This window comes from Biomphalaria glabrata, chromosome 7 (genome assembly GCF_947242115.1).
Source record: "Biomphalaria glabrata chromosome 7, xgBioGlab47.1, whole genome shotgun sequence".
Lineage (NCBI taxonomy): Eukaryota > Metazoa > Mollusca > Gastropoda > Planorbidae > Biomphalaria > Biomphalaria glabrata.
In genome coordinates, this window is record NC_074717.1 from 30,231,096 (window position 1) to 30,244,760 (window position 13,665).

The 13,665-nt window shown below is 32.8% G+C and overlaps 2 protein-coding genes across 7 annotated transcripts in view; one reads left to right on the top strand and one right to left on the bottom strand.

Annotated features, from left to right (window-relative positions):
• The window catches only part of LOC106069991 (uncharacterized), a 38,605-nt gene extending 30,046 nt beyond the window's left edge, over window positions 1–8,559 (top strand). For 2 of the 3 annotated variants that reach the window (XM_056036619.1, XM_056036620.1), the window contains exon 9: window positions 516–1,836. In XM_056036619.1, the coding sequence (XP_055892594.1) occupies window positions 516–1,701 (1,186 nt within the window). In that variant the 3' untranslated portion in view covers window positions 1,702–1,836. Of the gene's footprint in view, window positions 1–515; window positions 3,840–7,748 lie in introns of those variants that run through there. The other variant, XR_008779044.1, reaches the window with a different exon arrangement.
• LOC106053002 (uncharacterized) overlaps window positions 1–13,613 on the bottom strand; it is a 55,066-nt gene extending 41,453 nt beyond the window's left edge. For 2 of the 4 annotated variants that reach the window (XM_056036624.1, XM_056036621.1), the window contains exon 1: window positions 12,817–12,960. The gene's annotated coding sequence lies outside the window, so the exon portion shown is untranslated. Of the gene's footprint in view, window positions 1–12,816; window positions 12,961–13,533 lie in introns of those variants that run through there. The other 2 variants (XM_056036622.1, XM_056036627.1) reach the window with 2 other exon arrangements.
• Between the last annotated feature and the right edge of the window lie 52 nt (window positions 13,614–13,665).

Sequence of the window (13,665 nt, forward strand, 5' to 3'; positions counted from 1 at the left end):
GCGGGTAATGGGTAGGCCTACAACATATAATGCTGTGGGCAATGAAGTGCTGTTAGATTTAAACGTTAGCGCACACAATAACAAAACATTAAGAAAAGGTACATAATAATTATAATCAGACTTATATTACATTGTCTGTGTGTTGGCAAAGAACCAAGGTTCTCAAATTAAAATTGTGCCGGGGTTGTAATCAGATTAATATGAAGTTCTTGAGCCCACCCAGTTCTAATAATTACCAGATAGTATTTGAGAAAAAAAAAAGAGGGTGGTCATTACAACACACTATTTAAACCTTTGTCATGAAAACAGGTGACTTTATATGGGCCGCCAAGTCTCCAATAAAACTACTTTTCTGGGTTGGCAAATGAGAAAATAACGGATCCTTTTTTTTATATTATTTAATCAGTGGTCCATGATGTATATTAATTGAACAAAATTGCAACTCTTTTGCTAACACTTTTTTTTTTCAAATCAAATCTATAACGGTGCATAAAATGTGTTGTTTTTACTTACAGATGCACCTTTGAGTCTCAACAAGTTCTAAATGACAGACATCTGGAGCTCCTTCTCTCTCGAACAGATTTCTCAGAAGAAGACGTATGGTTTGCAGCTGGCTTCCGTGCTAACGCTAAGAACATTGTGTGGCAAGATGCCGATCCGCATGCCGATGATCTGATTTTGTATCACAACACAAATCCAACTGAGGGTCACGGTTCGGGCATCCCCGATTCGTGGATCATAGCACTATATGACAACGCCATGAACCATCTGAGGCAGCAGACCAAAGAAATCATGCTGCTTCTGGAGAATATCTCGCCCCAGGAGAACCTGTTCCTTTACGACATATCAGAAATACACAGCCATCCGTCCTATGATCCTCGCCAGACGTACAATGCACTGCAGTATACAATCAGGTACAACCTGGACGAGCACCAGCTCAGCGCCTACGTGGATGCCCTTCAAGAGGAAGGCCTCGGCATCCACTGGTTCACCTCGTCCTACATCCACGACCGCACCCTCTTCACCATCATCGGAAAGCAATTCTCACAGCCCACGAGGTCGCAGTACGACTACCTCTTCGAGCACGGCATGAGCCACCGCTACTTGCTTCAGCGGAAACTGCAACTGGAAGAGGTCGGCTACAACATGACACAGCTCCACAGCTACAGGAGCAGTACCCACTCGAAGCAGGTTGTCTTCGCCGCAGTATTCCGCTTCGAGGCATTCTCTGTGGACAAGCAAATGAAGTACGGGACCAACCATCTTCCAGAGCCCTACGACAAGCTAGTGGAGATGTACAACGAGAAGCACTTCTACCCGATATGCCAGACCGTTGTTTTCGAAAACGACAAGGAAGAGTTCTCGTTCATCTTTGTCAAAGACGCAGGGGACACTCGAATCGAGTTCAAACACAACTACGACCTAAACACAAAACGCCTGGCCAAGCTAACAACAGACAATGCCAAGGTGCACCTGCACTTGTCTTATCTCAACGCCTACGACGTGGATGGCAAATTTAAGTTTGCTGCAGTGTTCAGCAATGTCACAAGCCTACCCGGGGCTTTAGAAGTTGACCAGCCAGAAAGCAGCGTCACGGAGTTGGCCATAAGGAGCTTAAGAAATGGGAAGATCCCAAAATATATTGTCTCCTACTTGGAAGACGGAAATATCAAATTTGCAGTTTACTTCGAGGAAGTGTAGACATCTTTGAACAGAACTGTGCCTTAAGTGATTTTGTTGCAATGTTTTCATTTGTGGATCTGAAAGCTTCTTACTATAAACAATTACTTGTAAAAGTATGTAGAAGTTAAACTTCATCAATAATGTAAAAAACAACAACAAAGATTTAAAAAGGCTACCAGTTTTCCTTCAAATTAAAAGACATTGAACATTGAGGACTGTCTAGCCTTTACCATAAAACAGAATGCTCTTGACATTATAATGTTTGTAAATGGAACAGGACAAGGACAGTGAAAAGCCTTGTACATTTATTAATACAAGGGATTTGTCTGTACATGTTGTGACTGGACTTTTATATTTATCAATAAGCTCTAAATTATTCAAAAGGCCATGTAGTGAAATATAAATACTGTAAAACGAATTGTTACTTATTAACATCACTAAAAAGTAATTAAATCTTTAAAATAACCAGTGATTAATCACAAAATATGAATAGCATTTTACGATAATTAAATTATAAAGAATAGCATGTCAGTATGTGACCCAATGCAACAAAATGCTATCAAATTCACTGGTGAATTTTCAAGAAATAGTTAGATATTTTGAGTATTTTTTTTTTCCTTTTTGAGTTCTTGCCTATTTATTTGTATACCTTACTAAAATACATTTAACATTTTATATATTTCATTTTATTTTCTGACGGGAACACATGTGACAAGCATGAAAAACAAAACAAAACTGGGTGTTATAAATGGTGATAAATAGAAGTTAAATGCATTGTGTTTTTATTCACATTTGTGTCATTGTTTACAAGATAAATGTGAGACTATATCAATGTAGACTATTTGAAATATAAATGTATTAATGAAGTCATGTTGTGTGTTCACCTATTCAAAACAAAAATTGTGTATTGTATTTATAAGAGTGCAAACATTACTCAATAAGTGTATTAAGTCATTAAAAGAACAAATATAATGCTTTCAAAGTGAATTGGCGTCTCATTTCAAGGATTACCACAGCATGAAACAAAGATTGAAATGCCTTGGGATGAGTAATACATTTTTTTACGTGTATGCTAACCAGGGTCAATAAAATATATTGGAAGATAGGTGATTAAAGTATAACTTGAACTTTAAATAATTTAGACACAGCCTATATACTAGTATAAAATTACAATTTTATTTTTAAAATTTAGACTAAGAGCGAGAGAGAGTGAGTGAGAGGGAAAGGAGTCAAGTGCCATAACTTAACATTGGCTGGCAAACACTACAATCACACATCCTGAAAAAAAAACCCACAAATTTGCTACATCAGACCTTCCTTGACCATGGTGGTGTAATGACACAAGATGCGTAGAAGTTGATGTGAATCGGGTTTTTCCTAAGTAATGTGACGAGTAAGAACAGAGTAGGATTATGAACAAGAAGAATAAAAGACAAGACGCCTAAGAGGACGACGCTAGGCTAGCGACGACAGAGGACTGTGCCCTTTTTATTGTTTATTAAATTGTTGAAGTTATCAGCCTGCGTTATTAAGTATATTCTTGATTCATTCTGTTGTTGTGTCATATGGACTCGCATGCACCATTAACATATATATACTCATCAACAAAATAGACCATCAACAGATGTGGCGACCCACGACGGCCAGGGCGTCATTTTGATCTACAATCTAGTTAACTTCGTGTTCTGGATATATCTATCTACAATTCTACACTTGGCGAAGTACACTGGAGAAGTACTGGATTAACATTCGTTTATTTCCACTAGATCTACCCTACGTCTGTGCTAATTATCTGGACTGCAGCTGGATTTTGGCATCTTTGTTCCAGTGGATCTAGACTTTCTATTAGAGAAAATTCGAAACCGTTACCAGCGTCTAGCTTTGTCAGCCAGGTTAGATATTTTTAGATTGAACCTGGATCTATATATAGATCTATATCTATTGTGTCTGAATCCAGAACTATTTCGTCCGTTGAAGTGATTTAGGGCAGTCCGTCGTCAGTATACCTCTATCTAAATATATATACCTCAAGACTACTCAAGAGTGAAGATACCTCATTTTGTCAGGTTTATCTGTTTATTGTGAGTACGGAAAGTCACCTGAGTCTACATATCTAGTATCTACAAGCTGACCGTTGGATCGAGTCACCTTGTCAGGTTTGTTTTTCAAGCTATTAATTGACTGTTGCAGTGTTGCTGAGCTTGCAATCTAATCTACACACGAGTGATGGTATACCCTACTACCACACTGCGTGACCATCTATTCAACTTGTAAAGTTGACTAATTTATATTCATCAAAAGAGAGAGTTGGACTTAGTCATTTTTTTTTACCTCTCTTGAGACAGCACCACCAGCTTGTCTCAGTATTGACTTATGTTCCTGACCTGAAGACAGAAGCCAGCACCATACCAACAGATCATCAAGTGGAACCGGAACCTTGGAACCTGACCAGAGGACTTTATCTGAGATTCGTACCATACTGTGGCAGCACCAGGAGAGATTGGCCTAACTCAGTACTGCCTGTCGAATAGCCTTTGTGGGAGCACACCTTGCCTTGCCTAAGACTAAGACAGTGGGGAACTTGTGTGGAACTGACCGTTGTAGCTCCGTGGACTGAACAAAGGGGATCTAACTAAAGTTAAATTAAGTCTATTTTAGGGACAGTAGATCTTTGTTAAGAGCAGGTTGCCTGATAAGGGCGTCATTATAGGACACATTAGAAAGTGGACCTGCTCCATTTAATAAAGTCTCGATGATTGTTTAGATTGTCTTGTTTTGTTCGTATCCACGTACATTTTATTTTTTTTAGAAGTCAAGTGAAGTTATCTTTATTTGTCTCTTTCAGTATATACTTCCTCTAAAAAGTCTCATCTCATTAGAATAGATTTATTTTTTTTGTGTCTTATTACGTTTATTTTACATTATTCTTATTATATATTAGTAATTTTATCTTAAGTAGATAAGGTAAGCCACGTTTAATCTAGATTATAAATTCTAGATTGTTTCCAGGTATTAACTAAATTGTTATACCTATGAGAGCCTTAGATCTATTTTATCCTGAAGACAACTGAGTCTAAGGAGTAAGTATTTATATATAGATTTTTTGTCCCGATTTAATCGGTTGACATTATTTTATAGATGTGTTTAAACACAGTCTAATTGGTCAGAATAAAATTTTTGTCAGTATCACTGGATTGTGATTTACTGTTGGAGGTATAATATTGATTTATCTATTTGAAGTTGTATTGAATCTAGACTAGTGACTAGAATAGTCCTAGGGGTATTTATTGGCAAGAAGTAAGTCCATTGAATTAAGTATTGAGGTATTGATAAAAGTAAATGATATTTATTTATGTGGCCTAAAGTAAGTCCACTGAATTAAGGTGATATAAAATTTTGAGTTGTATTCAAGTATTGTGGCTGTGAGTAAGTCCACTGAGGTAATATTTGTTTATATAACATTGAGCAAAGGTATTTAAATATATATATATTACAAGAAGTATTTGAAAGTGAGTTTTTGTGAAAACTAAATTGTGATATTTAGGCCAATAGGGAGGCCATATCAAAACTATATTGAGACATTGTTTAAAATAAAATAAGCATAATGGCAACAGCTCCAAACTTTGATTATATGGAGACTTTTCGCCAGCAAATTATTGCTGAGGCTAAACAATTAGAACTTAAAGGGAAGGACCTAACTGGCTATGTACAGCAAATGGTGACAATAGAGAGAGATAGAATAGATCAGATAAGGGAGAAAGAAAAAGATAGGGAAGCACAATTAATAAAAGAAGAAGCAGATAGGAAATTACAATATGATCTTGAGAAATTGAGAATTGAAGCTGAACAAAATAAACAAAAAGTTAATAGCAATAATACTAATGATAGATCTAATATTAATACTACCAATGCCCCAGACAATCAGATTGAAACCAATAATAGTAATAATCAAAGTACTAATCATTGGCTGAAAAAGAAAATGCAGCCCTTTCAAGAAGATAAAGACAGTATTTCAGACTATTTAAAGCGTTTTGAGATCAAAATGAGCAGTTGTAACATAAGAGAAAATGAATGGTCTCAAATCTTACTTGATTTTGTTCAAGGTCAAGCATTAACTATTTGTCAGAACCATGATCATACCATTCAGAATAGTTATGATATATTAAAGAAAGAGCTTCTTAATGCCTATGGTCATAATGCCAGTACATTTAGGAAAAAATATTTTGAAAATTTTCCTAGTAGTCAGATTGATCCTCAAACAACAGTAAATCTTGAAAAAGATTATTTCAGTAAATGGATGTCATTTGAGCAAATAGATCAAAGCTATGAGGGACTTAAAAACTTTATTTTGATAGATAACTTTACAAACAAATGTGAATCTCAGTTACAGTCATTTATAAAAGAGAGAAAACCAAAAACTTTAGAGGACATAGTTATTATTATGAGAACCTACAGCAGTGCTTATCCTAATAATTCATTTTCAAATAAAGACAAGAAACACATTGATTTTGTAGGATATAGTAAAGAAACTAAGAGTAAAGATAGACATGAAAGCAGAAATGATAGAAATAGAGATAGTACTGACTATAGAGAGATCATCTGTTTGAATTGTCAAGGTAGAGGACATATTGCAGCATACTGTAAACAAGTGAAGTACAATAGATCAGAAAATAGGGACAGTTACAGGAAGCAGAGTAGGAAAGTTGAGTTTAAAGAGAACAGAAACAGAAATAACAAAAGTAGAGTGTATTTCACCAATGATAGGGATAGTAGAGAAAGTAGTGATAATGAAGAAGTAGAAGAGATGAACTATTGTTGGGGTGTAGAAGAAATAAATTTTGCAGAAGATGAAACCAGCAGAGTGAGAGTACACTCTGGTTTTATCAATGGGAAACCTATGAGGTTTGTCAAAGATTCGGGATGCAGTACAGTTGGAATTAGGAGTAACTTAGTTAACCCAGATTGTTTATTAGGCTATGAGAAAAAAGTAAGGTTGATAGATGGCAGTATCAAGCGCTATCAAGCCTGTAAAGTTTTCTTAGAAACACCATTTTATACTGGTTATTGTAAAGGTTTAGCAATACCAGGATTGTCTCATGATTTGCTTTTAGGCAATATACATGGACTAAAGGAAATGACTCAAAGAGAAATAGATAACTGGAATAGAAGACATGAATACAAAATGAGACAAAGAAATTCTTATGGTAAAATGAGAAGAAACATTATTTGTTTTAAATGTCAAAGAAAGGGACATATTGCCAGGCAATGCAGAAGTTGTGACTATTCAGATAGAAGATCTGACCATTATGAGTATGACAGAAATTTTGATAGCAATGCCTATGATAGACAGTATCATAGAGGGAACCCTCAGAGAAGATGTAACTCTGATGACAATTGTAGGTCATATGGACCTTACCAAAGAAGAAATGGAGAAGCAGAATATAGTTGGAGAAAGTAAATTCTTGATGGTTTACTTATAAGTATATATAGATATATATACTAGCAATGGTTTAATTGTATAGTGCATGAACATGTTGAGTTCTTTTAGATTGTAAATAAGTTGTATATGTTATGATATTTATTTGTATGCTATAGTATGGCACTCATAAGACAATGTTAATGAGAAAGGGAAATACTTTGAAGAGTTACAGTGAGATAAACTATTGTAAATAATGATTATTCATTTTGATTTGTTTATGCATGTATATATATATATGTTCTAGTCAATGGGTATGAATAAGTTGTTTATATATGAATACTATATTTTATTTCCTTTAAAGGAAGATAACTCAGTAAAATATAAATTGGGAATTTTATTAAATCAAGGGAGATAATTATATAAAAAAAAATTTCAATAATTAAAGTCAAAGGTGTAAATTAAAGTAAGTATGATCATCTACAGTCATTATTTTTTTTATATAATCATTATCATTCATTAGTAAAAGGCTAGGTCAGTTTGGAAATGGTAAGTGGAGAGAAAATATACTTATTGGTACCCAACAAAACAGTTAGGTAGAATAATTTGGAAAGTTGTTTTGACACAAATATTACATTTTGTCTGACAGGAAAGGTTTGGTGTGATGTGTGGCAACCACCAACGTACATATAGCCAATAACAGTATTTACTCTGAAAAACTCTGTTTTATGCCTGTGGAGTCAGCAAAGGCATCTTCGTATGTGGACTATATACATGTGTATTTACTCTGAAAAACTGTTTTATGTCTGTGGAATCGACAAAGGCATCGTCGTATGGGGACTGTATACATGTCTTGATGGACTTAGTACTATTGGTTGGTACTGTATACATGTCTTGATGGACTTAGTACTATTGGTTGGTGAAACTATTACACTGGACTATACTATTTTATCGTCAATGACATGAGTGATGATTAGAACACCGTATACCGGATATTTTCTTACCAATAACTGTATTGGAACTGTACATATTGTTTTCTTGGTGTCAACATTCAACTACAGTGTGAACTTTGTGACATAGGAACATGGACAATTTTACCAGGAACTGATGAAGATGGGAAACATGATGATGTCCATCAAGATCAAGATATATGTTTGTTTTGTCTTTCCCCAAAATTTTGGCCATGTATATTGTACAGACATGACAGTAGGGATAGTGTTTTAGACTGAAAAAAAAATTGACAAAATTTTTTTTTTGATAAAGGGGGGAGGAAATATGTAATGACACAAGATGCGTAGAAGTTGATGTGAATCGGGTTTTTCCTAAGTAATGTGACGAGTAAGAACAGAGTAGGATTATGAACAAGAAGAATAACGGACAAGACGCCTAAGAGGACGACGCTAGGCTAGCGACGACAGAGGACTGTGCCCTTTTTATTGTTTATTAAATTGTTGAAGTTATCAGCCTGCGTTATTAAGTATATTCTTGATTCATTCTGTTGTTGTGTCATATGGACTCGCATGCACCATTAACATATATATACTTATCAACAAAATAGACCATCAACAGTGGTACAGCATGGTGGTCAGGGTATTAAACCAATATACATAAAATAAACCATGGGACAAAATATCAGGCAGAAGATAATGACAGGAGCTTTAAAAACCACTCCCATTTAAGTAATGGTGGAAAGTGATGGACAAAAAAAGACAGAATTCATTAAACTGGAAGCCTAAGAGAAATACAGGTAAACATCACTGCATCTGCATGTGGAGCACATCAAACAAACTAAATATTTTTTTCTTGTTTAATAAAAGCGATGAACCTTAAAAAGGGAGTTTCCAAATAGAAAATATATCACTTGAAACATCTTTCATCTCTATAACAGATGATATTGAGAAAATAAAACAGAAATTTGACAACTGTCAAAGAGAGCTCAGGGAAAAAAGGAATACATTGAAACATTATGTACACAACCAACTACTGAGTGTCTAAAAAAAAAATTAAATGAAGGGAACTGGTATTCTTAGAATATCATGCAATGAAATATAGAAGATAAAAATCCATTTTCATTGGCAATTTCTTAGACAACTAACAGTGCAAAAAGAGGATTATTAGAATAGCAAAAAACTGGTACACAACATCATAAACTTCAAAAAATCTTTTTCAACAAATATAAAAACATTATCAATGTTATCAAGGCCATATATTTATATACCAAAGTGTGAATCTCTCAGTACCATTTTTCACTTATTATTACATCTAGATATTTTGAGTATTATGTAATGTACAAAGAGAAAAACAAAACCAAATGAAATACACTCAGAAAGACACAAAAAAAGAGGAAGATTTCTTATTTCATACACTAGAACAAATTCGTACAGAGCATGTGCTCTTTCTTCCCTAGTGCCATTAGGTAACGGAATGGGTTGCCTGAATCAGCCAGGAAAACTTGCACTTAGCAGAGTGTTAGCAGAGCAGAGTCTAGAACTAGAATATAGAATAGATTATATATATATCAGGGGTTCTCAACCTGTGGGTCGCAACCCCTTGAGGGGTCGATTGACGATTTGTCAGGGGTCGCCTAAGACCATCGAAAATATGGATTGTATTTTGTGTATTCTTCTATTGCTGTGTGTGTGTGTGGGGGGGGGGCGGCGGCGGCAGAGTGGGGGATAGTAAAAAGGGGTCGCCAAGCTTAAAAGGTTGAGAACCGCTGCTATATATATAAAATAATAATAATATCTAGCTAGATTGTCTAGATCTAATATTAGTAATATATATAATATTTATTCTAGATGATAAATGATAGATCTAGAGTAGTTTATGCTATTCGAACACCTATATAGATAGTATATATGCCAAAATTTCAAAGTTTGACTTTGACAGCGCATTATTTAACAATGGTTCGACATAGAAAAGAAAATGAAGTATCAAATCTTCTTTAGTCTTTAGTTTATGGAGAATAAGGATGACTACTTATATTTGTACCCCTAACCTATCTTTGTTATTATATTTAAGGTCAAAGAAGCCATGTGTTTTCATACCCACATTATTTGGTTCCAGACACCATAATTTATTTAAGACAGTCTCTATATTTAGGCATCAATAAACTCAGATTTTAATTCTATATTAATATTAACTAAATTTTAAGATCCCCAGGCAGCGCAGGCATAGCCCCTCACATGAAATCATTAAGATGTTTTCAAATTATGCATAAATACGAACACAAAAAATAAAAATATGAAGACATTTTACCAAAATTAGGTCACTGGGATAGTGACTTCTACACAGACTTTTGAATTATTTTTTGTTTGCATGATTTAGATGTGTGTTGAATGTTTGTGTTTTTTGTTTATTAATTTGATAAATTTCTAATACTAATACAGATGATCTTTTGTAGTATAGTACAGGTTAGGATAGCCATTCTTGCCTAAATAAATGAATCCTCTATATTCTCTCTATATAAATCTAGATCTATCTAGTAGGTCTAGATCTAGGCATTTAACTTCATTCAATGTATCAAGCTCTCTCCAAACATTTGCCCATTTATTCTCTATAAAAAAACAACAACAAAAAAAAAACAAATATAATAAAAGATCATTAACATTGATGTCCAAAACTGGCTATTTGAACTAAATTTTGGTAAGAAAATCATAATTTAATTCAAACACCCTATTTTTTTGTATGGAATCAAACAACTTGGCTTATGAATGAAATAAAACAGCTCCAAAAACAGAATTTTTATGAATATTGCCGGACTCATTATCATTGGTTAATATGCATGACTAAATGCATGACGCGTAGGACGTAATCATCTTCTTTTTTGAAGTAACGTCTGTATTATATAAGATAAGAAGATCTAATAGACTTAGCCAACCAAAAATTATAGTCTTAACCCTAGGTCGCCTAGGAAGATGTAATGTCATCCAGGTAACATAGGAAAAAACAACAACCTGACTTACACATTTGAAATTCATTTTTCTTACATAAAAAGACAGCTAAATGAAAGGAAATTGGGTCAGAATCATTGGAAAAAGGACAAGCACATTATACAGCATGCTAGTTTCATATTAAATATCAAAATAAAGATTTAATGACCACAAAACAGCGAGTGTTTGAATTCATGTAATATCCAGATTAAATAAACTACTCTATTCTACTATTCTCTACTAGACTCTATTTATAATCTATTATTCATATCTAGATGTCTAGATCTATAACTATAACTATAAGTTAATACTACTAGAGTTACTAGACCTAGATTGACCTCTACTAGCCACTAGACTCCGAACTGACTAGAGTTAGACTCACAGTTAGAGTAGATATTTTATTAAGACTCTAGTCTAGATATAGTAAAATTAAATATATTCTATATATAGTCATATAGACTATATAGTCTAGTATAGTGTCACTATTTTATAGTAATATAGTCTACAAAGATCTATAATTTATATAATTTAAATATTATTATATTTTATATAATATAATAAAAGTCATAATAATAATAATAATCTTTATTATCCGTAAGGAAATTTGTCTTACAATTTGTGCATTACACCAAACAAAAAACATTATAACTATAAGAAACCAAAGTGTACATTCACACCAGACTCACTCATAATTTACATGTGATAAAGTTTATACCAGATTGTTCTTATTTAATGATTTGATTGCCAGGGGAACAAAAGAGTGTTTGTGTCTGTTTGTCTTTGCTATCTGTGTCTTGTATCTCTTTTGTGATGGTAAAATCACAAAATCCTGACACAAAGGGTGATTCTTTATTTCGAGGATCTTGTTAGCTTTTTTATAGATGTTATAGATAGTTAAATATAAATAAAGTGGCAATAAAGTTATTCAATTTAATAAGTCTAATTTAAAAAAACTCTAATTACTTAGAAAAATCTATAATAATATAGATCTAGTACTAGAATTCTAGTAACTAGACTTATTTATTACTAGATCTAGCTAGACAGATCTACTAGATCTAGATTATAGTAAATAAGTAATAGATCTATTTTTTTTACAGATCTAGTCAATCTAGATCTAGTTTAGTAATTAGTAAATTACTGATTCTAGTTACTTTTAGTAAAAACTTTTAGTTTTAGTAATTTAGTCAATTTAGAGTTAGACTAAATTAGTAAATCATCATTAGAATCTAATTAGATCTAAATCATCTATAAATATTATATAAAATAATAAATAATAAAATAAAACCAGTGACTTGGCAGAATTTAACAACTCATTGGTTAATATGCATGACTATGACTAAATGCATGACGCGTAGGACGTAATCATCTTTTTTGAAGTAACGTCTGTATTATATAATATAAGATATTATAATTAATTATAAATAAAGACTCTCTTAGACCTTAGTCTCTAGAATGGCATTTTCATTTCGATCTATAAGATTATATAATAATTATAATATATATAAATATATAATCTAGATCTAGTAGTATAGTAGATAAATGCCATTCTAGTTTCTAGATCTAGAGTCCAGAGAAGAATCTTTAGTCTTAGAATCTAATAGATCTAGATCTAAGTCTTAGACGTCTTAGTAGAGTCTTAGACTTATTGTCTTATAATAAAATAAGACTAAATAAGTACTATTAACTAATTAAGTAGATCTACTAATGATCTAGAATCTAGATCTAGTCTAGACTCTATATATTTGAATAATATTAAAAGACTCTAGCCTACTACTCTAGCCTCACTTCTTGTTATAAATATATCTATATCTAGAGTATTCTAGATATGTAGATTTAGTTCATTTAGAATCTAGATTTAGTCTCAAAGTTGATCTAAAACAATACAGTCCAGCAGACAAGGAGTTGAATTAGCAACACGTGGAAAACCAAAACAAACCTGACCTGTGTATTTACATTTCCAGATTTTTAAAAATATGCATCATATGAAAATTTGAAGAAAACCTTTTTTTAAAAAAAAAAAAAATAACAGACTTAATAGACTCTACATCTGGACAGAGTATTGTGGAATCTAATCTAGATATAGAGTTTTAAATAAAAATAGATCTTGATATTTTTATCCACTAAACTTTAGGTTCTGGGTTACAGTGGGCTTAGAATCTTAGATCTAGATTTTGACTATTCTAGACTCTAAAAATAAATTCATTTTCATTTCATTTCTTTTTTTTAAGAGTAATTTTGAGGCCTATAAAAATGGGGCTATAGAATCTATGACTAATAGATCTCTTATCCAGATCTAAATAATATAGATAATTTTTTATTTCATTAAAAATCATATTATATAAACTTTAAATATTTGTAACAGTGAATAGAAATCGAAAGAAAATAACGAATAACATGACATGAAATCGCATCAATATTGCAGCCAAATATTTTATAATCGGCTATAAATATAGATTAGAGATTTTATTCATTAAATCAATGCGAAATGTCAATAATATTTACAATAAAATATCTTGGCAGGTAGGCGCGACGCTACTTCTTTATGAGAACGAAATTTTATTTATTAAGAAGAGTGAAAATAGTATGGATTTAAATTTGAATTTAGATTATATACGTCCAGTCAAGTGGAGATCA